At 41.0% G+C, this 26,344-nt stretch overlaps 1 protein-coding gene across 1 annotated transcript; it reads right to left on the minus strand.

Annotated features, from left to right (window-relative positions):
- Nucleotides 1-920: 920 nt before the first annotated feature.
- LOC139297941 (uncharacterized) lies at nucleotides 921-25,407 on the minus strand. The gene is given in 46 exon segments (XM_070920754.1): nucleotides 921-974; nucleotides 2,065-2,222; nucleotides 2,690-2,810; nucleotides 3,567-3,776; nucleotides 4,665-4,817; nucleotides 5,510-5,644; nucleotides 5,814-5,966; nucleotides 6,630-6,797; nucleotides 7,226-7,273; nucleotides 7,429-7,578; nucleotides 8,643-8,752; nucleotides 8,850-8,970; nucleotides 9,052-9,190; nucleotides 9,511-9,710; nucleotides 9,857-10,039; nucleotides 10,627-10,722; nucleotides 10,836-10,989; nucleotides 11,429-11,567; nucleotides 12,014-12,173; nucleotides 12,462-12,579; nucleotides 13,079-13,234; nucleotides 13,360-13,409; nucleotides 13,507-13,618; nucleotides 13,718-13,854; nucleotides 13,962-13,998; nucleotides 14,129-14,163; nucleotides 14,887-14,976; nucleotides 15,067-15,160; nucleotides 15,431-15,583; nucleotides 16,256-16,455; nucleotides 16,543-16,771; nucleotides 16,879-17,000; nucleotides 17,478-17,678; nucleotides 17,767-18,084; nucleotides 18,901-19,104; nucleotides 19,263-19,398; nucleotides 19,754-19,833; nucleotides 20,286-20,387; nucleotides 21,200-21,352; nucleotides 21,440-21,556; nucleotides 22,437-22,631; nucleotides 23,520-23,633; nucleotides 23,754-23,864; nucleotides 24,042-24,095; nucleotides 25,058-25,142; nucleotides 25,268-25,407. Coding segments are annotated over 46 exon segments (6,195 nt in total).
- Nucleotides 25,408-26,344: the final 937 nt, after the last annotated feature.

Below are 26,344 nucleotides of genomic sequence, written 5' to 3' on the forward strand. Positions count from 1 at the left end.
ATTAGTCTCTCCTTCCAACCAGTACACCACTGGTTTCACTTCATGTCAGTACACAGTTTAAGTGAAAGTGCTTCTTTAAGGTAGATAATGATTAATATTTGTGAGTTGCAAAAATCAGATATGTACTGGCTAATATTCAAGTTTAACATAAACACATAACACACGCATACATTTGTCTTTGTTTAAAGAATCGTGACAAAGATACGTACTACGCAGAACATTTTACAGTTCAAAAATGAATTTCTGTACTGATAACGGTTTATCTGCAATAAGCTAATATCAGTTCTAATATGCATAATGTGAAGTTGGTCACATTTAGCATGAAAATGTTTGACAGCTCTCTTGTCTTGGATGATGGAGCAACTATATGTAGACTGGGCATGAATTGAAACCACTGGTTGAGAGAAATGCATTAATTTATTTATTGATAATTAAAGAAATTAGGCTTTAGAAAATGGTCCGCAGTAAAACAAAATATAAGTGATAATATTTCTTGGATATCAAATCATTCTTCAAATTCATGGACTGAAACAAAATACAGTGTTTTATCTGAAAGAGTGAATACAATATTTTATTTTCAGTTCATAGAAATTATTATATCATTACTCAATTGTACATGAACACAAAGTGTCTTGTGAGACTGAAATGTGCAGTATAAAGGGAAGACACACATGTACAGTATATGACTGTGGTGGATGACGTTCTAAAATATAATGGATAATAAAAAGACTTGTTGAATGAGGTTCATGTCGTAGCTTTGAAAATAACATATGATGATACCTGTTTCACACACAGCTGCAGAACACACGGTGAATATTGAGATTCAACAGTACGTAGTCAGCAGAGACATCACAGGGCGCTCTGCATGTCAAACAACAGCTAACTTGGTGTCGCTTTACTTTAACACCCCGGGCCAAGTCTCACACGTCTGGTAACAAGCTCTCAGCAGTCAGGACACGCAGGCGAGACGGATCCTGAAAGAACAACAAAGGCTTATTTGAATGTCGATTGTGTATTCGTCCAAGTGTGTGTTTATGTGCTTATTCACTTTCTGGCGGAGATTTAGATGAGAATATCAATACCACTCATGTCTGTACAGTATATATGAAGCTACAGCCAGCAGCAGGTTAGCCTAGCTTAGCATAATGACTGGAAACAGAAGGAAACAGCTAGCATGAATCCACCTAAAGCGCACTATTAAACAAATTATATCTCGTTCCTTTAATTTGTTCAAAAAACTAAATAAAAGCCGGACTATTTCTTGGCTCTGAGCAGTTGCCAGGCAACCAGTGGAGACTCCAGGAAGTGACTATGCATGCCAAGAAATAGTACAGCACATAGTCCCCCCGTAAAACTGTCAATTGTCGTTTATACACTTTTTTTTGTTTTTGCACGGATGAAACAAACGAGATATAACGTGTTAATCGAAGCGCTGAAGAGGTGCTGGTGGGCAGATTTGTTATCATTGGACAGAGCCAGGCTAGCAGTTTCCCCCTGCTTTCAGTCTTTATGCTAAGCTAAGCTAACACTAATCGGCCGCTGGCTGCAGCTTCATGTTGAACGGACAGATATGAGAGAGGTATCGACCTTCTCATCCAACGCTCCGTCAGGAAGTGAATAAGCAAATTTCCCAAAATGTAGAATTATTCCTTTAAGGAAGTAATTCAACAACAATTTAATTTGAATTAATAATTCCATGACAACTGGCCAAAATCCATCTGCTGATGACGATCTAGTAATGAGGACATGAACACCAAACACAAAGAGGCCTTCACTGGTCATTCCACTCAAGTTTAACACATTTCTGATTTCATTTGACTGTTGAAACTTGACGACCAAGAAAAACAACATTTAACATGCGTGTATCACAATATTACAATATCACAATATTACAAAATCTCAGACATTATCTCGTCTCGTCACTATAGATCTTCCAGCTCTACGTGCGAGGAGAGAATACTCTGAGCATGTGTTGCCCTCTTCAACACTACAGCACTTTGAGGAGTTTAAACTTTAGCTGAACTTGTTAAAATACACTCTGCTGTGCTTCTAGGGCTCACTCACCGCTTTAGGTCTGTCTATTCTTGTGTTTGAACGGCTCCTGGCTGTTTCTGCTCTCTGGTGTCTTGGCTCTGTAGCAAAGTCCTGAAGTGCGGCGTAGTTTGTGAGGCTGCCAAGCTGCAGGGCGGACGGCTGCTGCTGCTGACTGGCTCTGTGTCGTCCTGAGACAGAAATAGAACCGAGACTGAGCCTCGGTGCTCCAAAATACAATCTATAATGCAATTTAAAATGTCATCACACAAAGTTACGAGCGTCTGGATAACGTGATGGCTTTAGTTTTACTCCTGAACCGCATGAGCAGCCAGAAATCGACTCATAACTCACAAGATGTGATTTTTGGCAGATTATCACTTCACTGCTGTGAGATGAAGGTAAGAGGTGGGTACGGTACCTGCTGAGGGACTTCTAGTACTCAATCTGCTGACTGACAGTGTGTAATAAGTCCTGATTGGCCCTGTGGTACAACACACACACACACACACACACACACACACACACACACACACACACACACACACACACAGTGAAATGTCAAGTCGAATAATTTGAAATGGAGAAGCTCTCATGAAACACAGTTAACCGGAGAAGCTGGAGGCTCCATCGCGCTGTCTCTGTTGTTGGTGCGCACCTGTTGTTGAGGTGCATCTGGAGGCAGCTGGTTCCACGTCGTTCACCTGGTTCTGCAGTCGGTCCACCTCCTGAAAGGCTTCTTGTTTGAGGCTGCGCTCCTGCTGCAGCTGGCCCCTCACCTACATCCACACGACAGAAAGCAAGAAGGTACAAGTATCTTTTTATTATTTGACGTCTCATTAACTGTTGGATGCATTGCCTTAAGGTTTGGTACAGACACTCATGTTCTCCTCAGGATGAACTGTAATAACTTCGGTGACCCCCTGACCTTTTATCTGGCACCATCATCAGGCCAAAATTTCAAAACTTATCCTTTATTCCCATTAGTCTCAGCTGTGCTTTGGCGCCAATTAACAAATGTAGCATGCTAACACGCTAAACTAAGACGGAGAATATGGTGAACATTGTCTGCTAAACATCAGCATGTTAGCATTATCACTGTGAGCATGTTAGCATTATCCACTATAGCGTGGCTGCAGACTCTTTAAACATTAGTTCAACACAAGTTCTTTGAAAACTTTGAAATTGTTCTAATGTTCTTTTAACTATCAGTCATAAAATATTGTTGAAAGATTTTGGTCTGAGACATTTTTGTTTGGCGGTCTTGGAACACATTATCTTTTTCATGTGCTTTGATTAAAATTACTTACAAAATACATAGACCTAAACAAGAATACATGAAAGAACACACAGTTTTTCACATAAACTTTTAAGTAAACCATTAAAATGAAATTATCTGAAAGACATGTTGTCACAAAGGTCAGCTCATGAAAAGTTAAAATGCTGTAGATACAGTACATGGTTTCCACAGGACAACAATATGTAATTCTTGGTCTGACAACAGAAAGTCTGTCTAAAGACGATCGTTTCCAGACCTGTCGGATCTCTCTGCCACTGCGTTGTCTGTGTAACTGGTTCATCCTGCTGCTTCTGTCCAGGTGCTCCCTGAGCGCCCTGAGCCGCCCCTCCCGGTCCTCCACGTCGGCTCTCATTTGTTCCAGGCTCTGCACTCGATAGCTGTCCAGCTCCTGCCTGCTGCGGGCCTCCCGTGCAGACTGATGCCGGGCCACCTGGAGCTCCTCTGTCTGCGTATCAGCGGGTATTTAGTGAACACGTCCAGGCAGCTTCATAGTTTCTCAACGCGTGACATTATGAAAAGTGCTCACTTCACTGTAGAGCTTTGCATGAATGCCTGAATGAAAGTCTATAGGAGCAAAATGTGACACTTTGCCTATATTTAAGAGTTGGGAAAGATGTGAAAGGGGGCCCAAATGAAGACCCCAACCACCAGAAATCAAATAGTGTGGTAGTTGCACACAATCCTATACAAGACAGGCTGATCTGTGATCACTACACAGTACTAAAATACTAATCTATAGCACTTTCTAATGACGATTACTCGATTGACAGAATTCATAGTTTAGAGCAGCAAGCAAAAGTGGCCCTCTTCTATGACAGTAAACTGAATATCTTTGAGTTTTGGACAAGCTGGTCAGACATATGTAGACGTCACTATGGCCTTTGATTTTTTTTGATGGGCACATTTTACAGACCAAAACTTAATCGATAAATCACTAATATAATTGGTAGATTAATCAATAATGAAAAGAATCATTTGTTGCAGCCATAAGGCTGAAAACACAGCAAACTTTTCTTCATATGTGCATTTTAAAGATACCTCTTCTGATTGCTGTGGCACCCAGAAGTGCCCCCAAATGCACAAATTTCCTTTGAGCTGTTAATGTTTTAAAACATACCTGAGAAACTTTCCTCCACAATAAGCTTAAAGGATAGTGAACAAGTGATAAATGATAAATGTAAATAGTTTCAAAATGTATACTATTTTGGAAGGAACATTATATGACCAAATGTCAGATGTTTTAACCTCTAAATGTAACTGTGTGTGAGTTTTGCTCCACAGTCGATGTTGATGTTTGGGCAGCAGTGAAGTGTGGATGAGACTTCATGTTCACCTTCCTGCTGAGCAGCTTCTTGGTGCTGCTGCACTCGGCCTGACAGCCGCTCAGCACCTTCCTCACGGCCTGCAGCTCCTCCTGCAGGAAAACCACCTCGTCCTCGGACGTCATCTTCACCCTGAGAGCCTCGGAGCGACAGGCGATCTCCCTCTGGACGACATGGATCACTTAATCACTGTGATGTTACGTTTACATAAAGGTTTTTTTTTATAAATATGTGGCGGTAAAAAAAGTTCAAAAGTTCAGAAACAAATGAAGATAAAGTTTGAATATGTTTATAAATTTGTAGTGTGGAGTGACAAATATTGTAAGCTGTAAGCTATAAAGTATAATTTAATATATATATATATAATGAAATGTACTGTAAAAAAAAAACATACTTAATATATTTCCCTTCACCTCATATCAGTTAATTAAATAAATAATAAAAAGGCACACTTCTCTTATCAACATATAAGCAACATGAAATAAAAATATGTTTTGAGCATAAAATGTGAGTTACATAACTGAGTAGGACTGAGAAATAAGAAAAATGAGGAGCTGAAAATAAAAAAGATCCAGTAAAAGATAAATGAAAGAGCTAATTTAATTTACTTTCTTAACTGATAATTGTATACATGGATAAATATGCTTAGATGCTTTCAAAACTTTGACATATCAGATATTACAAAAATAAAACGGGTCAAAACTAACCAGATAAGAGCGGCACTGAAAATAAAGGACAGTGAGGAACACAGACAGCAAACACAAGCTTTTGATTCCTGGAGTTTCCTTTCACTCAACACATTGTCTGCTGTCCTGCGGGACATAAATACTGAATATTCCTGCATTTTTCTGCTGACCTGCTGAGTCTGAAGCAGCTGCCGGTGAAGCTTCTCCTGGTCGACCAGCTGCCTCCAGCGGCTCAGAGCCTTCAGTTTGCAGAGCAGAGCGGTCAGCCGGCTGTTCTCCAGGTCCAACTCATGGACGTCCTCTCTCTAACAAAACAGGCGGGACACACTGGGATGTTTAACACGGTCACGGGAGGGAATTTCAAAATAGTTTGAACATGTTTCAGGATAAAAAAAATCCTTAACAAAAGTGAAAAGCTACTGTACATTATTCATCTCTTTTCTTTTCTAAGTCCAGATTCTTGCCGTACTGTACCTTTAACTGCGTGAGTGCGAGTCCATCATTGTCTTTGGTGCAGCCGTACTTCTTCTTGAGCCTGATGATTCTGTCCACTCCTTCGCCTCTTATTCTGTTCACCATCTCACTCACATCCTGCTCCATCAGCCGGTGGTCCTCCTCCAGCTTGGCCTGAGATGAAAACACACAGGGGACAAATAAAGTCTTCAGTGGCTCAAAAAGTAAATAAGATGGGAAATCATTTGAAACTTGGAGAATTAAAGCTGCAAACGGCAATTTAATACAGAGTGCAGAGTGCATCAGTGCAGAGTGCATCGAAAATACAATGGTTTCAACATAGACCGCATTACATAGAGCTACTTTACATACACAAGATAAGATAAGATAATCCTTTATTAACCCCTCAGCAGGGATATTTGCATTGTTCCAGCAGCATACAGGATAGTGCAATGGAGACATAAGTAGACAATCAAGATATAATAAATAAAAACAATAAAGACTGTTATAAAAAAGCCACTAAAACTAAAAAAACAACTGTAGTTTACAAATGTACAAATTCACAGAAAGAAAAAAATAAAGGTAAAGGTATTATATTGATCACTTTATTTAAAAAACAGAAGATTAACTTATGAAAAAGAATTAGTTGAACTAATTTTCAGTCAGAAGTGCAAAATCTTCTAAATCTAAAGATGAAATTTGTAAAAGTGGTGAAAAAAAGTGCAAAAGATAGATATAAACTGTATGTGTTGGACCAAAGAATCAAGAAACAAATCATTTTGATACACCTGTACGCATTGTTTGGAGTCTTTTCACAAAAGAGATCAGATTTCTCACCGTTAGCTGGATGCAGGTGGAGGAGAGGTGTCGGACCAAAGGGTCGTAGCGCTCTTTGAATCTGAGGCTGAGCTGCTCTTCCAGAGAACTCTTCTCTTCCTCCAGGTGAGCGACTTGAGCCTGCAGCGCTGAGATCTCCAGCATCATCCCACCACATACAGCAGCCACCTGTCGTACAGTAAACATGGTTTATTTATTTATGTTTTGTTTGCCTTGATTTTAAAGTACAGGGGTAGGGGGGGGCTATTTCACACAGAAAAACAATATAAAAGCTACTTGTGTAAACTGGTTTTTCTAAATAAAGAAGGTAATCCATCTAAGAATTGGCGAGACACTTTGTTTTCATTTCCCTCTGAACTAACTGTCGTTCCTCGAGCTCTGCTGCTATCGAGGCTAAAATCTCTTTGAGTAAACACTTCATTTCCCAGCTGCCTCTGTTGAGGCAGAAAACCCACATGTGTGAGCGCAAAGCAGCTCAGCACAAATCCCCTGAGGGAGTACAAACCTGAGACCAGGATTTAAGTCACTTTATCTAACGTGATCTTTCCTTTTTCCTACACATGACACACAAAGGCATCTGTAATTACAGTGGTTACCTCTTTGTGAGAGTTGCTTGTCTGAGAGTCCTTAAGATTCTTTAAATCCTGAGGTTAAAAATGAAAGAAACCATCATTGAAGAACAATACAGTCGTGATTGTGTGAGCAATAAATATGCTACTAAAAGCGCTGTTGACTGGTACAGTAGATCCTTCTGAGCTAAAATCCTTAAATAAACTATACTGTATTGTGTGATGTGTACCTGTTCTCTCTGATACAGCAGCTGAGTCTCTTGCTGCAGGATTTGTTCATAAAACTGTGAGTAAAGCAGAAAGCTGCGACGCTCTCGCTCCATCAGAGAGCAGCCGAGGCGAGTGAGACACTGCTGGAGGCGATCCTGAGAGACCGTCAGCTGAAAGAGGAGACACTCGCCGGTCTTATTACTCAGCATGCAGCACAGTACAGGACAGTAATGTCCTCCTTTTACTGTCCTGGTATCTGAAGTGGTGATCGCACACGTGCATTCTGCAGTTACAATATATCAACACATTATGCCAAAGTACCAGTGAACATAAACACATTGGAAAGGGAGCAAATTTAAGTGTATAGGAATGCACAGATTGTCCTGAAAATGTGTTTTATTACAGTTTGTAGTTGCCTGTAATAAGTGATCAAAACCAAGAGATTAGCTTTCACCTGTCTCATATAATACTTTGTCTACATTCCCATATTTGAGGTGTAATTTTTATATACTTTACTGGATTTAAATGGACTTCTCACTTTCACTTATTAAGTATTTTCAGAAGTAACTTTGTTTTTTTTTTTAAAGGGTTAGTAGTAGAAAGTAACATTTACTTAAATACTGTACAATTCTGAGGTACTTTTACTTTATTTGAGTATGTCAATTTTATGCTACTTTATACTTCTTCTTCACTTCAGAGGGAAATATTGTACTTTTTACTTTTTACTTCACTACATTTATCTGACAACTGGAGTTAGTTAGTTGGATGATACTGTGGTGTAGATTAAAGTATATTAAGTGAAAATGTAAAATGAGCTCCACCAGCTGTAATAGTAAAATGCTGCTTACGTATTAAAGCATCAATAATAATACTCCAATAATATGATGTATAATAATAATAAAAAATGTGTTTCTGAAAGGGACCATTGTGCCCAATACATTTAACTTTAATACAAACATTAGTAATTACATCTTTCTGTAGTTTTACTTCAGTGAATTTTGAATGTAAGACTTTTATTTGTAACTGTTTTTACACTGTAGTATTGCTACTTTTACTTTTGTAGTACTTCTTCCACCACTGCAAATATCAGGAATCAGATTTTTTTTTCCATGTAAGAGAAAACTGTTACAGCATGTTCTTAGCAGGTATTTGCAGGAAGACATAATGTATTTATTGTATCATTTGGACTTTTCCTAGATTATGAACTAATTCATTATTATTACTAATCTAATACCTGTCCCTCAGCCTCTTCAGCTCCCTCCATCAGCTGCTGGATGAACGTCTCCACAATCTGCGGCCGCTCAGGGGACAAACTGTGCTTCAGTGGGGCTTTCTTCCACAGCTCTGAGCACACACAGAATATATTTATATATTAATGTGACTGCATAACTCTTCTGTATTAATTAATAATTAGAGGCAGATCTTGTGTTTTTTTGGGCACCTGTAGGGAGGCCCGTGTCCTGTCGAGTTCGCTCAGAAAGCACCAGGGTCAGCTCTCTGTTCGTCTTCCTCTGCACCGCTCTGATCATGTCACACTCGCTGCTCTCCAGCAGTTTGTGAAGCTAAGAGGACGACGGCGTATTTTACAAGGTACAAATACACAAGACAATATGTTATGCAGGTAATAGTTAGAAGTACTGTACCTGCCAGGCTTTCACATCGACCTCTGAAGCTCCAGGGGGGGCCAGGAGAGACTGGCTGCCAGAAATGAAGACCTCATAGTCCCGCTCCTTACCCATTTGTTGAGCCAGAGCTCTCATGCTGGGGTAAAAGATTTCAGCTCTGTGAAGCAAGAACAGCCAATTTAAAGGTGGGATTAAATAGTACTGTGTATTTATTTAACGGTTACTGTTTTAGCTCCAGGTGTCAAAAAAGAAATGCTGAACTTGAGATGCAAAAATAATTCTTGATCTTAGAAACAGCATTTAAGAAACGTTGAAAATGTTCACGTTTCCATTTTTTATTAGATCTAAATAAAATAGCTTGACAATATATTTCTACACTCACAGGCTCCTAGCTGATACTTATTTATTAACATAAGCACGCCTATATACAGTTGTCTGAATGTAATCATCCCCGCTGTCTCTGAACGTCCCACATACCTGTAGAGCTTCACAAACTGTTGATACAAACCGGGCGTCCTGAACATTTGAACGCCCAGACGTCTTCGGGTCCAGCTCTCCTTGAACACCTGAAGCTGCTTCGTCAGCAGGAGGAAACCTCTCAGCACAGACTGGACTCTGATTGGATCCTGAGGAAGAGCAGCTGAGTCTGACACGCAACTCTTCCTCTTTCCTCCTGCCTAAAACAATGACGAAACATAGCGGACATGACAGACAATAACACAACTGCTTTGTAGATGCATTAAAGGAACTTTTCACACTTTGTATTTACAGATAATCCAAGTTGTCTTGTTTGCCTTCTTAGCCATGAATTTGCCACAACAACTTATAAACAGGCTTTTACTTCATCAGGTTTTCCATCGTGCAGAAGGTCGTCATTGTTGCCGTGGAGACGGACCGGCCCTGCCTCTCTTCCACTGTTCAGGACGTCCTCCATGAGCAGCGACACGCCGAGGAGCGCTGCGTTGGCCTGCAGTCTGCCGCGATCACTCAGACCACTCAGACACAGCTGCAGACAAACACGACTTGTTTATTTATGCCTCCATGAAAAAGACATTAATGTCCTACAACTAGTACGAGGCGTTTCTCTTCTCTCTGATTCACCTTCCAATAGATGCAGCAGGAAACGCTTAGTCATTTCAAGTGAACCAAAAATATTGCAGGAAAAAAACGCCCTTTTTTATCTAATCATTATAGCATCACAAAGTACAAAAATGTGAAACACAGATCATTTTACTGTAGCCTCGGCAGCAGTGAGGTTTAAAATGTAAAGTTTGTCCTGAAGGTGACGTAAAGGAGAGAAAGGCCATTAAATAAAAAAGGGTTTAAATGTGCTCAGCAAGTTTCATCTTCATCCATCTTTCTGATAAATAATTATCTTGGCAAATGGTAAAAGTTCATCATCTAGGGAGCTTGATTGTGTTTTTATTTTGTGTGCTAGAATTTGATATTTGTTGTGTAGGAGTGATCATTTTGTCCCGATGATACTGCTTAAGGAAACATTAGATATCATCTGAGTACGAGAGTATGTCCTCATATTTCATGGCAATGTGATCTCACACCATTAACGAAGCGAAGACATATTAGATGTTGAACCTGCATGCAGTATTCGATGGGAGGGACGTCCCGAACACGCAGAGGGAACAATCCATGACAGGCCATGAAGCTCCTCCATGGAAACATCCGCTGTGCCTGCACATGAGACAAATAAAACATCATAAAATACATTTTCCCCTCATCCTGACATGTAGTTTCAACTGATATGATACGATATTTGTCCACTGACATCACGTAGCTACACACACCTGACAGCCTCGAGTCTCTAGAGGTCGAGGAACCGGCAGCGAGAGACCGAACACGTCGGTCCGGATGCTGTCACTCAGCAGGGGGAGCGCAGACGCCATGTTGTCGCTCACACTCTGGTAAGAAGCGACATCACCAGAGGAGAGGAAGGCCTCCCTGAACACAAGAGAAACACGACAGATTCAGTATCAGTATCAGTATCAACAGTATCAATTCTTATGCAATATCAACTGATCAAACACCTTACATTACTACCACTACTCAGTTACTACCAGCTCTTGTATAACAACCAATCTGGGAGTTGTAGGTTGTCTCAAGCCAGAAGACAATGAGACAATATGAAGTAACTGCTACGCCTCTTTCTTAAACCTCTTTCTCCTTTTTAGCTGACTGAAAGAAAAATGTATTTTTGTGAGAAAATCAATTAATTCTTAAAAAGGCAATCAGCAGCACAGCCAAAGGGAGACAGCAGACGTAACAGAAACAACAAAGAGAACCAGCAACAAGAAAACCACAGAAAGAAACAACAGCTGCACAAGTCAGTGTTCAATATGGCAGCAAACATTAACAGTGTTCACTCCTCAGACTCACTGACCTGATGAGGAGTCTCACTGCGGTATCAAACTGCAGGAGGAGGACCTGCCTGCGCAGCTGCAGCAGACGGCCGACTGACTCCGGGTCGCTGGGATCAGACAGACGCTCGACCTGACGCTGGATCTCATGCAGCTCTGCTCCTGTACAGCAGCCAGACATGTGATGGGATCGCTGGGATCGGCCGTCAACATACTGGTTTATATTGGTCTCTTACTAGATACTGAATATCGCCTGGTCAGTTCTGTCACGCTGAGATTCGATAGATGTAGAACACCTTTAACTCTTACACGGTTCTTACGTTTCTCTGAATTTAAACTTCTTCAGACTGTAAAATAACATCACATACAGTGTTCTCATAGTCTACGAGCCTATAACCACCATTAAGTAATATTGTTCTAGATATTTCAATCAACATTAACTCCACCTTCACCAGCTGCAACATTAATGCATCAATAATTATAATCCAATAACATAATATTAATTATTATGAGTACTTTTACTTAAATCTTGAATGCTATGGTATTACTACTTTTACTTTACATATTTACATATGGGCAGGTGTGATGCTTTGTTTTGCTCCACATACCGATGCCTTCAGTGCCCCCCCAGTCCGCTGTGAGTACGTCCTGTCCTCTCCTGCAGGACTCTGCTGTGTTTCCCAGTCTGGAGAAACTAACCAGGTAATAAACGATGTCATGAAGAGCTGAAACTATCTGCAGGGTGAGGTGCAGAGCTGTGGCACGTGCCTGTTGGAATCAGAGCAACAGAGCGGCAAATTACTGACAAATAGGCAGAGGTTTAGACCCGAAAAATGATGTGAAAAGAGAATTAAAGTCACTTCTGTAGTTTACAACTTGTCTGAATTGTTCTCTTAAATCACCAGCACACAAACACTGATCTACCAGCTCTGTGGTTCAACACTGCATTCAAAACTATTCACGGTCTTAAGAAAAGCATGAAGGTGAAAGCAGCTAAACGTATCACGCGTTGTGCTGCTGTATTAATAGTCTCAATGATGTGTTTAAGCGCCTCACCGAAACATTCAGCGTTTTGAACATGTGAAGCGCTTCAGAGAAGCTGGGGATGAACCACAAGTTGAGGAGAGTTTTTCCGTCTGCAGACAACAGCTGCTGCGGCCGACGTGGAAAGATCCTGTTAGAGAGAAGGGTTTGATTAATACGTCTGTTTTCATGTACAAGCCTTTTCTGGTGCTGCGTGTTAGTAACGCCTGCACACGGACTCTAAACCACAATGTTTGAACTCATGTCCCCTTAAATAATCTGACACCAGGAGGAGAGAATATACAAAATAAGACATTTAGATGTATTTATGGCAAAGTTTCCATATTCTTGAGTATCATACATTTATTGTTAGTGTATGTTAACAGATATATCTCATGAATATGTGTGAACATTTTCTGGTGTAGTACATTTTGGGTTATATATGTATTTTTATAGGGTGTTCATCATAGAAGCTTTCAGCCTGCTGGTATATTAATGGGTGTGGAAACCACTTTTAAACATTTTAACCAAGCAACAATCTCGCTTGTTTAAATACATTTGTGGTTTGAAGTCTGGTGTGCATGTACATGTGATGTGTCATATGACTATTCTATATTATTAATGATACATAAGATTCAAGCAGGTTGTACCTGGAGTCAGGGCGATGGTCAACTCCTGAATCCACAATGACTCTCGTGAAGTGGGACCGCCGGACGGAGGGGATGTCGTCCAAAAGGGAAGTTAGACTGCAGTAATGTGCAACAATCTGCGCTCTCACACAATACTGAGATATCTGTGTGACGAATCTGTGGAGAAATAGGCAGACGCAGTGTTCACCTCCAACATGCTGGTATCTAGAGAGAGGAACAGCTCACTGAGGTTGTTTATTGTCTCGTAACAAAAGGAATGCAGATGTTTTTCATGGACGTACTTCTTGAGAAATTCGATTATGAGCCTCCTTTTGATCTTTGCTGCTTCCTCCTGCGGTGTGAGAGAAATTCATTTTACTTCATGGGTAGCCAATCACATCTATCACCCTGCTCAGCCGCCTGAGAATCTACCACCGCGCGTAACTCACTGGGGTTTTTATGAGACCCCCCACGGCCTGTTTCTTCTTCATAAATGAATTCAGCATCTCGTCACGCAGGCCCACTTTTTCCAGCTGGATGGACACAAAGGCTTCCGTCAGCCTGGAGTAACAAACAAAGATTCTGTTTATTAAAGAGCCAGCACAGAAGGAGCCGTTAATCATCGGCACAGTAATTTGCTCTACAAGTGGGGTAAATTACCTCTCCCTGGTCGTGGAGGGAGTTCTTGCTGAGCCTTTGGAGGGTGAAGCGTTTGATTTTTCCTGCATGTTGTTGGTGTCGCTTCCAGGTTTGGAGTCAGATTTCACATCTTCGTCAGAATGAAGGGCGACTTCACTCTGAGAATAAATCGGAAAACAAACTTTAATAATAAAAGTACCAATATATTATTGTGAAAATACTACGTTTAGATTGCGGGACAGCCAGGAGCCCCAAGTCAGCCCACCTGAGGGACCTTGAGGTAGAATAAGGGGTTAGGAGATCTGCAATATAGGAGGGGGACAGCCCATCTAGGGCTTTATAGACAAACAGGAGAACCTTAAAATCAGTGCTGAACCGAACTGTCAGCCTCTGAGACCAGTATAGGGGTAATATGGTCCCTGTTCCGGGTACCTGTCAGGAGCCTGGTGTGGCGTTCTGGACGACAACTAATCCCAGAATACAGGGAGTTGCAGGATATAAAGAGGATGAGAGAAATGGCTTGATTTAGGCAAAAAAAATACAAAGCTGCATTGACCTGCTTGTCAAACAACAAGGTGGAATCAAATATCACACCAACGTGTTGGTGTGGGGGTTTAACAAGGGGGGGGGCAGGTTGCCAAGACTGTTGGTAATCACTTTGAAGGAGTCATGAGAGCCAAACAGGACACCTTCAGACTAGCTTTCATTCAGCTGTAGGAAGTTTTGTGCCATCCAACACTTTATTTCCTGGAGGTAGCTCATGAGTCTGATTAGACTGGACCGGCCGTTTGGTTTCAGGGGGAGACAAAGCTGTGTGTCATCGGCGTAACAGATGAAGGAAATGTCGTATTTTTGAATGATTGGGCCGAAGGGAAGCGTGTTCATAGAGAGCAGAATGGGACCTGGAAGTTATATGTTGAATTTTTACTCTAATCTTTGCTGTCTTTGTGAAACATTGGATCGTTTTACCTCTTTGGGCTTCGAACTGTTCTTTAAATGAAACTATGTGAGACGTTCAGAGGGGACAAGTAGACGAGAAGAGGTTACAGTTGGGAAGCATTATCTTAATCTGAAGTAACTAGTAACAGCTGTCAAATATATGTAGTGGAGTAAAAAATACATGATGACATGTAGTGACTACACACCTCAGCTGCAGACGTCCCACTCTCCGCCCAGTGACAAAGACAAACCAGTTTCACGGCACTCATCAAAGCGCTCTTCTGTGTAACCTGACAGGCCAGAGTCACCTGGAGGTTTTCTACACTCTGTTTGTTCATAAGCTGTGAAGAGATAAGTAACAGGTTGATTTACATTTTGATTTCTTCATTTCTTCACGTGCTAATAAACCCAAGCATTTGATTTCACCGCACACGAACAACGGCCTCCTCCGAGCCGAAGCTGAACCTCCCAATCTGGTTCTCGTCCAGTTCCTGGATGCTCAGAGGCAGGTGGGACGGGGTGAACCTGCGGCAGACGGCGCACTTTAATTCCCTTTCAAATGCACTTCACTGCTCTTGGAGAAAATAACAGAGCACGTGTGGAGATGGCAGAGCTGTGAGACAAATCTGTTTTATATTAGTGAAGAACGCGTTGCAGCGTCTTGATGATCAGCCTCAGTGAACCACAAATTGACTTTAATGTCTGGCTGACTTTAAGAAATGAAAGACAACATCAATTATAATGTCCGACGGAAGATTTAATCACAGAAATGGGACATGTAGTTTGGTTACTAACCTGTCCACACAGCTGTCGTCCTCCAGGATCGCTGTGATGAAAACAGGCCTCTGCTCTGCTTTGTCTTTCTGTTCAGTGACCTCGAACTGCACCGGCCGCAGGTAAAGGTGGAATTCATGGAAGCCGAGCTCTGAAGCCACGTTTCTGTACAACCTGTGAAGAATTATTGAACGTTACAGTTACAAATTACACTGGATCATTTCTGCTCGTTCAGTCACATTACCGGACCAACATGAGACGACTATTTGAAAATAATGGATTTTTTTCTGTCGTTAATTTGAGCCAGTAATTGTAATTAAATCACAGGTCGTCTGAGGTCTCTCATTTTGACCTCTGACCTCCCATAACATTCACGCTCATTTTTCAGTTTTCTGACGCAATATTGATGCTGAAAATGAAGCCTGGCCAATGAGAGCTCTTGTTACCACTCTGTTTGCTAGATCGTATTTAGTATTATTTAGTTATGTGTCTTTACATTCCTGTAAGTTGGGGACAAAATGGAAACTATACATATAAAAGAGGAGAAAAATGTGAAATGGATTCTGTTAGGAATAAATAAAATGACAAAAAGTAAAAAGTTGAAGAATCATTTAAAGATACTACTAGATAATACTAGAATAAAATTATTAACTAGCATATTTAAGGATAGTTTTAGTACTTAAGATATACATTTATTTACAGATTTCTAGTTGTTTTAAGGTGCTATTAAGGTATTTCTAGTTGAAAAGACTGTGTTAGAAATTCACGATAATACCAATAATGTAAAAACAAACGCACAGATCGCAATGCATGACCCTTTCACCCCGGTGTGAGTGTTATCTTAACTGTGCCAGATGTGCGGTCTCTGAGGCCGACTCCAGCAGACGATGGCGGATGGTGACGAGCTCCAGCAGCTTGGAGAAAGTTTCCACAGCATACGACTGTTTCTCTCTTCCCTGCATCCCGTCCTCCTCTGCAGATCTCACTAACGACAGACCCACCTTTTGGACCAAAATCGGGTCCTCAAAGAACACATCTGAGAATAGCTGCCAGTGGGGAAGTTATTAAAGTTATTTGCATCATTATTTTATCTGAATTGATTTAAACGGATTCTCTAGAGAGGAAAAACCTACGTCCTTCTGTATCTGAGAGCTGTAGGTGGCTCCGGGTGAAGCCAGGTGGCTCCAGCTCTGCAGGGCCTGCTGCAGGAGCTTCTGTCGCAGGGCGAGTTTGTCGGTGATGCTTGTGGCTCGGTGCAGCTGACAGAGCTCCGAGTGAGCCCGAACTAAACTGTGATAGACTGCAGAGGCCAGGCAAAGGGACGGGTGAACCTCCAGGAGGAATATGTCCATCAGTGCAGGGCTGCAGACACCACACAAGAAGGAAAATACAGAGATTTAAGAGCAGAAAATCATTAACTTCTGGAGGATACCAAGTCCAGGGTTAGACTTCTGATTCTATTTACTTGCCTGCTGCCTCCAAGTGACACCAGATGTTTGGGAACATAGTTTGGTGGAAGGCCATAGTCATGAACGGAGGGTTTGCGGTCGTCTCTCCAGATGCGTTGGAGGTACTGCCGCTGTTTTTCAATCTGATGAGACAAACAACACGATCCGTCACAACATGCACGTTACAGATGACTCTAAAATAACATGTAAGGCCAGACAAAACTAAATGAAGTGTGTAAGTATCCTGACGTAAACACACACATCAAGACTGGTTTAAAGAAATATACATTTTCCACAAAAAAAAACAGTTTTTATATTTCAAACTAGGGCTGCAATTAACAAAAAGGTCAAAAATGAGTGAAAAATGCCCACCACAACTTCCCAGAGCCCAAAGTGAAGTCTATAAATCACCAACAGGTGAAAACCAAAAGATATTTGATTTAATATCATATAGGACAAAGGCATTCAGCAAATCTACATATTTGAGAAGCTGGAACCAGCAAAGTGAGTGAAAGAGTGAAATGATTGATCGATTATCAAAATCTTTTGATCATCTGATCGATCAACTCACTAATTGTTGCATCTATAATTCAGCAGCATTGCAGACTTTGTGTTTTCACCTGCTTGTCCAAAATGTCTCTGATCAGCTGCTGTTGGCTTCGCAGGCAGCCTATCTCAGCTCTGTAGGCCTGAACAAAGTAATCCTGGTTCAGGTCCATGTGCGGCCTACTGTGCATGATGTCAGTAATAACTTGAGCCAACGCAAACCTCTCCTCGGCCCCTGCTGCATGCTGGTAGGCCTCGTAGTAACAGTTCAACAGCTGCAGAACAAGCAGAAACCAAAAGCTAACGGCATGAAAAGATAAACACAAACCAACACATCCATAGTCCTCATTCATATCCCTCTACCTGTACTTTGCTCTCCAAAAACTCTGTCTCGCATGTCCACAAGTCAAGAAGCAGCGCAACACGGTCGACATCTGTCCCGGCCCAGGAGTGGATGTCTGCTCTCTCTGCGTTTCCCATTTTCTTAATTCTGTTTCTGTGGATGAAGTGCGAGCCGACGAGAAGAATCTCGTTCTCCAGCTCCTCCAGGTCCTTCAGAGCAGCGTCGTACACAATGTAAAACCCCCTCTGGTCCCGAGTGTGGACAAAACGCTGCTCTGCGCTGTAGAAATCATGAAGGTTCTCCACCTCTGCAAACTCCATGAACTCTGAGCAACGGACCTGGAATAAGAAGAAGTCGTAGACTGCACTCAGATGGATATTTCTGAACATGAAGATGTTCATGTTGGTTCAGCTTTCTCTTTCTCTTCTCAGTATTTACTTACTACTCTTGTTCAAGATCAATTTTATTTGTCCACAAAAAAAACACAAATTACAGAGCTCACATCCTAATCAACCAACGCTGATTGCAAAACGTTAAAGATTAAAGATCAGAGATTTAGCGGTTGTGTCACTTCATTTGTTAAATAGTTGGGAATTGAATTTTATTTGGGACACAAAGAGCCCAAACCTTCATTCATCCTCTAAAACAGATTATTTCCATCAAAGAAAATGTTTAGAAAGTTTTGATTTACAGATCTACATCTGAAAAACACATAGTGTAATAGTACAAAATCACGGGACACATGTGCCTGGATGTACTTCAGTTGACTCCGGTTGAATCCACATCTAGAGCCCCACCAAAATATAATCACATTCTGATTTGTGTTACCTGCATTACTCCTGAAAAAGACATTTCCCAACAACACTTCCCTGTTATAAAAGCAAATACTGACTTTAAAAAAATCCTGGATCTGGATCCACACAACAACTGAACTCTTTTCACCAAATATCGTTGAAATCTCAATGAGACATTGTGCTAAATAACAAACAACAACAGAAACTAGAGTGAATGAGGTAAACAGGGCTGATTTAATGCTGCAGCCCCGCTTTAGGCCGATAAAACTGCTGTTCTTCATCATACATCACATAAAAAGTAGCATTGCTGTTCCCATAAATGCACAGCAGAGAGACATGTATACTTTGACATGTTATTACCTTATAGTCAACAGGAGTGTTGTGGCTGTACTGGAGCGAGTCGAGACCTCCCGCCTCCCCTCCTCCTCCTCTGGCTGCGTTCATCCAGCCTGTTTCCGCCGCTGTGCTGCACAGCTCTCCTTCCTCCAGCTGCAGACCGGCCAGGTCAAAGGTCAAAGTCCTCTCCACAGAGCGCAGGTAGTTCAGCATCCCAAGAGAGATGCGCTATGGACGGGTAAAGTTAAGACAAATGTTCCTAACCAGGTCCCTTTTTTTTTACTTAAAAATATCTTTATTCTGCTTCTTTTCTGCATCATTTTAGCGTCATCCAGTACACGTCTTAGCACCCTCAGGTTGTCATAAAATGCTGCCGTCTGCCTCACCTGGAGCTGTCTGAGTTTGAGATGACGCAGGTAAATCAGAGACAGGTAAGCTCCTCTGGTTATGATGGGATCTGAGGTTCCTTCCTCTGAACTATCATCCAGACTCAGGAGCTGCAGGCTGTCCTCGAAAGAGTAGCTGTGTTTTATAGCAAAGGCACAGAAAACTTCAATTTTATAGAATACGTCTGTGTTTTATGCATCCGAGGTGAGTGAAAAGTGGCTAAGTGGGTTTTCATGATTTAATCAACACACCTGGAAGACAACTAAGACAACAAAGTTGCTCATTTATCTTATCTAAATATACAATGAAATGAAACAGAAAAATGCTTAAAATCTTCACTAGACCAACAAAAACCAGCTAATATTTGGCATTTTCACTTTGTAAGTGATCAAAGCACTAAATTCATGCTCAAATTGTTTTCATTTAATTGATTTCTCTTGACCAGCCAAGTGTTTCAGTCCTTGTCGCAATATTCTCGAGTAATGCACACCTTTCATTTGCTGCACTCTTCAAACTCTTCTCGTCGTGGCCTCCTCTGACTCTAGATCTGCTGGACTCATCATGTGTTTCCTAACAAGAAAAACGTCACTTTTAACACAACGTCCTCCAACACAGGCAGCACAGGAGAGGTTGTTTTTTGTTTTTTTATCCCATGCCTGAGTGAGAGAGGCAGCGCTGTAAATACTCGTCCAGATCTCGGAGGTCTTTTGTCGTTTTGTCTTACTGCTTTGTGATTGTGAGTCGCCAACATGAGCAGCGTGTTGTTTTACAGCCGCGGCCACGTGGAGGAGATCAGGGACCTGATGAGATTCACAGAAAAGACAACGAGCTTAAACCTCATGAAAATAACGTTGATTGTATGTGTTATAAAATATACAACGGCTCCAGATGAGCAGGGGATTATTACATGTGACAGAACGCAAAAAAAACACACATCAATCTGCTGGAATTTAAAGGACTAAAAAAGACAGTTGGACCCTTTGTGATCATAATGAATGTAAACTATCTTGATAAACTGTCACCTGAAGAAACCTGCTGTGCATCTTCAGCAGCTCATCAACAGATTTCTTCTCCTTCAGCTTTGTGACGAGTTTCTGCTGCCACGGATCCCATCTGGGCTTCACCTGCAGGACAGAAACCAAACAGTCAATGTCTAACCCTCCTCCCAGTACCCCTAAAAACACACACACACACACACAAAGTAATACTTTTACAACCTGAAACACTAGAACAAGTGACTGAGAAAGTACTCAAAAATCACAGCAGTACAAGTACATCACAACAGCACCAGTGGGGGAAAGTAGCTAAGTACAAGGTACTTTCAGGTACTTGTACTTGACTTGAGTGTGTCCATTTTCTGCTACTACTCCACTACATCTCAGAGGGAAATATTCTACTTTTTACTCCACTACTTAAGTTCCTTTGCGGATTCAGATTAATAAAACAAAATGTAATCAACAAATAAATGATGATGTGTTATTACAGGTTAAGATAAAACTTTATTGATCCCTGGGGGGAAATTGACAAGCTTCCCAGCAGATAAAGTATAAAAACTAATTAAAATGAGTCCCACCTTATTTCATCCCATTATTTACACATTAATGCATCAGTAATTATAATACAACAATATAAAGAAATAGGACATTCTGCGTGATGAGTACTTTTACTTTAAATATATTTTGATAGTAATAATACTTTTGTTTTTCAACTTAAGTAAAAATGTCAATGCATGACTTTTACTTCATACTAACCGAGTATGTCTACACTGTTGTACTGCTACTTTTACTTGAGTACAAGATCTGAGTACTTCTTCCACCACTGAACAGAGCTGACTACAATATAAACTACTACTGATACTCCGTTACTCCCTGGCAAACCACAAACCAACTGAAAACCTAATATACAGTATTTGACTGTTCAGTTTATCGACTCTAACCTGGATGAAGGGGATCCAGTCGGCCTCCTTCTTCAGCGCCGTCCTCGCACTCTTCCTCCCCCACTGGCTCCGTTTGACCTCAGTGCCGTCGTACTGCGGAAACGTCTTCATCTGCTCCTGTTGTCTGAAAATCACTCTGAACTCTCTCCACACCTGGTGAGACGGATTCAGACTGACGCATTTCTGATAACCAACTTCATGTCTCGACTCAAGCCATTTAAATGCACATGTCATACATACTAAGTCCTGCATTACCACGCTGAATAACTCCATCTCGTCTGCGGCGGTCCTGAGTTTTCGAGTGTCGTAGGGCAGCTGGAAGTGACCGATCAAAGACTGCAGCTCAGGTAGAAACTCCTCCAGGTGAGCAGTGTGCAGGGGGACACCTGTAGTTGAACTGTTCAGTTATAAACTGTTGAAATCTCCTCTCAAAGCTGTGCAGTATTTACTCCTTATGTCTGAACATCCCATGTTGTCTGGCTGATCCATCAAACTACTACTAAAATCACAGTTTTGAGCTTCAAAGTTCATTGTTGACGTTGGAAAACAAACACCACCCCAAGGTCCGTTTAGTGGCTGTTCTGGGGCTTTTGATCATATCACATGATCCTCATCAGCAAATGGAGATGATATGAAATTGTAGATATTCACATTTCATAATTGTGGTGATATTATTTTAGCAATAAATCCTATTGATTTTGGTGACCCCCTGACTTTTCCTCTGGCGTCATCATCGGCCAAAAATGTCCACTTGTACATAAGAAATATCAAAATCTAATGGACAGATTTCCATAGAATTTACTGGACGCATTCAGAAGACAAACCCTGTCTATTGTAGACTCTCCATGAGCTTTTCCTCTTGTGCGCCTTTTTATTTTAATGACCTTCACCCACGAGGCAAATTTTACATTTTAAGCCCAGATACTAAAAGCAACAGCAAACTGAATAGCAAAATATTCAGTACGTTGTTAGTTTTTACTGCTGTTATAATGTTACTGTATATATCTGATGACAGCGGTGAATCTCTTATTACAGTTGCTGGTTTGACTCTCACCGTCGACATGTTGAGTCTCATGTAAAGTTTCCTCATGAACTTTTGGTTCTTTATCTTTCCTTTCACAAGCTGGTATGTAGTGCAGCACCTGTTCACTCAAACAAGGAAATCAACATTATAAAATATAACACCAGAAGCCTTAGATAACGGAAACGGATGCATTAAAAGTGTGTGTATTTGTACCCTGAGGAAGCTGTTAACGGTCTGAACAGAGTGCAGGTGGCAGATCAGCCACCGCAGGTAAACGACCACATCGTCCTGAGTGAGCAGGCTGGCAGGGTTTCCTCGGCCGGTCAGCATCTTCTCTCTGCTCGCCGACAGTCTGCGAGCTCTCTGAAGGGCGTCCTCGTACTCACTCGTCAAATACGACACCTGATCCTGAAGGAGAGCAAGAAGTCTGAGGTGAGCTGGTGAAGGTAATAAAAAGATTAGAATTTACACTGACAAGGAAGCCGTCAGCATTCCTTTCTTTTTTTGTGATTGATGTTTTTTTTCCCTCATTTTTTTGCAAGAGAAGAAAGAGGAAGAGATGAGATTATCCTGCAAACAATTCCTTTTCTTCATGTTTTTTGGTACGTTTACATATGTACGCAGAAGAGCTATGAAAGCTTTCTTTCATCTCATTGTTATTCCAGCAAAATGTCATATTCATTGAAACAAGAACACAACTGAAAAACCTCCCGTTGCTGTTTGTCAAGAGTTATAATTGGATTTTCTTCCAGTGGTCAGATTATTAAAGCCTTCCTTGAATATTCGTAGTGCCAAACATTTTCATTGCTACTGTTTTTGTATATTTGTGTGTATACTAAGTCATGCTATGCCTCTCACAGTCTCTGTGCAGAGTAAATATACTAAACAGAGTCATTTATTTCATCTATTTTGTAGAGCAGAAACAATTAATTGATTCGTATCTGTATTTTGATAATCAAATAATAATATTTCTAAGTTCCGGCTATTTGCTGCTTCTCTTTACCTACGTGGTAGTAAACTGTATATTTTGGGTCAAACAAAAAAAAGCTATTTGAAAACTGTTCTGACATTTTACAATAATAATCTGCAGGTTAATCAACAATAAAAATAATAGTTATTTGCAACTAAGAAGAATAGAAGAATCTTTTCTCCTAAATTACCACTATTGAGTAAGATTTGCTCACTTCCCTTGCCATATTTTCTCCCGTATTCCTCTGAAGTAGCAGAAAATGAACTGTAAGGAAGAAAACGAGTTATTTTTGAAGTAAGATGGCAAAATGAGACTCAGCTTGTCACCTTGTAATGAGGATAAAGCTTCTCGGTGACGCTGGTGTGGCGACAGAATCTCCTCCATCTCAGCATGAGCAGATATTTGATATGAGCCAAGTGATACGATCTGTCGGTGTAGAACTGGAGACAAAAAGGGAATTGGTTGAGATGACCTTTCTCTCGTTTTCCATTGTATTCATTCTACTGCAGATTAAGTCTTTTTTGTTGTTGTTGTTGTGATCTTTTGTTTTCTGTCCTCACCTGGTGCAGCAGCAGAGGCAGACTGTCAGGAGTGTACTCTAAACTCAAGCAGCTGTCCAGCTCTCTCTGCATGACGTCAGCCTGAGACTGAACCGGCAAAGCTTCAGACACCTGCAACCAGGAGGAGAGCGGGACCCAGGAAATGCTAATCAGTTACTAAAAAGCTCAGCTGGATTTACCCTTAAATATTGTCCAGAGGCTCTAAAGTTTTTAATAGCCTAGAAATTAATCTTCTGTAGCCTGCAGACTGTCCTTGATAAAAACTAAAAGATGAACTTTCAGTCTCACCTGAAGCCCTCTCCTCAGTGTTTGTTCCCTCTCCACACGGAAGAAGGAAATATCCTTTGGAGGTGGAACAGAACTGAAACAAAGCTAGAAATTAATTTAAAAAAAAGCTCTCTTTGTAAAGAAGAAATAATAAAATCTTCATACAAATTATCTTTGCTCAATTCAACACACTTTGATTTGGTTTTGCCACTACAGCCTTCTGTCTGGTGTGACTAGTAGCTTATGTTAGCTAATGTTAGCTAACGTTAGAAACTGACTATATGTGACATTACTGGATCAATTTCAATTATGTTTTAGCATTACCCTTATTGTATTCATTAGCAATGCTAACGGCCCGTCACAGCAGTGTTTTGAGCTAAATGCTAACAAATGTTTACCATGTTTGCCATCTTAGTTTAGCGTGTTAGCATGCTAACATTTGCTAATTAGCAGTGAACACAAAGTATAGCTGCAGGCTGATGGGAGTGGCATTCATTTTGCAGGTATTTGGTCATAAAACTAAGTGAAACGTTAAGGAATCACCAAATTACAATTCACTCTCTGGTGAATATGTGTAGCAAATTTCAAGGCAACCCATAGTTGTCCAGATATTTCAGTCAAAACTACAAATGTCAGCCTCATGGTGGTGCTAGAGGAAAAGTCAGGGATCACTAAACTTATTAGGATTCATCGTCTGGGGAACATGAATGTTGGTACTAAATGTCATGACAGATATTTCAGCCTGCACCAAAATGGTGGATCGACCGACCAACCAGCCACTAGCATGACTAAAACTGACAGTGAATGAGGATTTGCACCAATAACAACTGGCGCCTAAAACATTTAGAAAATCACGTTTTCTCTGTGAATAAATCTGCCTGACTTAAAGTTCCATCTACCTGCCAATGTAGACATTTAAGACAGACGTTAAAGGTCCCCTCCAGATATGTTCTGAGACATATTAAAATGATCTGCTTAGAATAAACATACTCGTCATACTCATCTCAAGATTTGAGGTGAGCGCAGAGAAACGTTACCCCTTCAGCAGATGAGTGTGAAAACTGTCTTTTAGTGTCAAACTCTGCACAAACATCATTCACACAGTGGACCTCAAACATCCACCTGAAGCAACAATAAGCCAAACACATTTTTGAGTGGAGGGGGACTTTAAGTCTCACCTACACCTACAAATTGTTATCCGACACAGGCTTTAATAATAATCACAACCGTCGGCCAAGCTCCCACACCTGTAACATCTGGAGGGCACTGCTCCTCTGGGAAATCCATGCTCTTCAATTTCCACCCTGAGTGCTGAGAGTTGGTGCGACAGCTCAGCCTCCATCTGCTCCACTTGAACAGAGGAGGAAACTCTGTACGGGTCACACATGGCAGACCCCCTCTTCGTTCAGGATCAACACGTTCAGAAACTGAAATGTCCAAACATTAAGATATTATATGGATGAAATATTAACAGTTTTAAAATACACCTTCTTAAGTGCTGCCAAATCTCTGCGTCCACATGCTGACTTGTTGTGGTGTATCCATGGAGACTTCCAGCTTCCTCTCCCATTTCCTGTCCTTGATCTGGACTCAGACAGTGACTGGATTTGATCTGTAGAGGGCTCCAACGTTACACTGGAGTCCTCCTTTTCCTAGAATGATATGATGCCAATACTGTTGGGCTTTTTAGATACTTACCACTTTAATTTGTAATATACAGTAAGTTGTTGACAGTTGTTGAGCAGCAATCGTGTGTTCAAAGACCCTGACTTAATCTCAGCGGGTCCATTCCTCTTGGATACAGTGTGTGATTGGTTCTCAGCTCACGATGTGATTATCCAATAGGAAATCACCTCCGCGGTGCCTGCAGAGTCAAGTCTGCAGCTGTGCAATTCCTCTAGAGACAGAAATAAAAACAGGAATATCAACCAAAAAAAACAAAAACCCTCCAGGTTTTCAGTGGTTCTTTAAGCTTTATTTACATGCACCATCTCTGATACAACCAAGATAGGAATTGGAATTACAACTGGCAATGTCAACTTGATGTCTCTTTATCTTTTTGTAGGAGCAAAAGGAAGAAATGGAGTTTGAATATTGGCAGTGACTCAAAATTAATGTAGAAAAAAAGCTTCAAGTCAGTGTTTTGTATATTTAAGATGAGATCATCCACGTGAAGCTAAAAAATATATATTTGGAAGCACACACGTGCAAGAATTTATTTTTGTAAAACCAAAGAAAAATGAAGCGAACAGGATTTAATATTTCTGTAACATTAATGTCAGTTAAATTCAACGGGGCGTAACATTTAGATTTTCTCAATAACT

Source organism: Enoplosus armatus, chromosome 15 (genome assembly GCF_043641665.1).
Source record: "Enoplosus armatus isolate fEnoArm2 chromosome 15, fEnoArm2.hap1, whole genome shotgun sequence".
NCBI classification, from domain to species: domain Eukaryota; kingdom Metazoa; phylum Chordata; class Actinopteri; order Centrarchiformes; family Enoplosidae; genus Enoplosus; species Enoplosus armatus.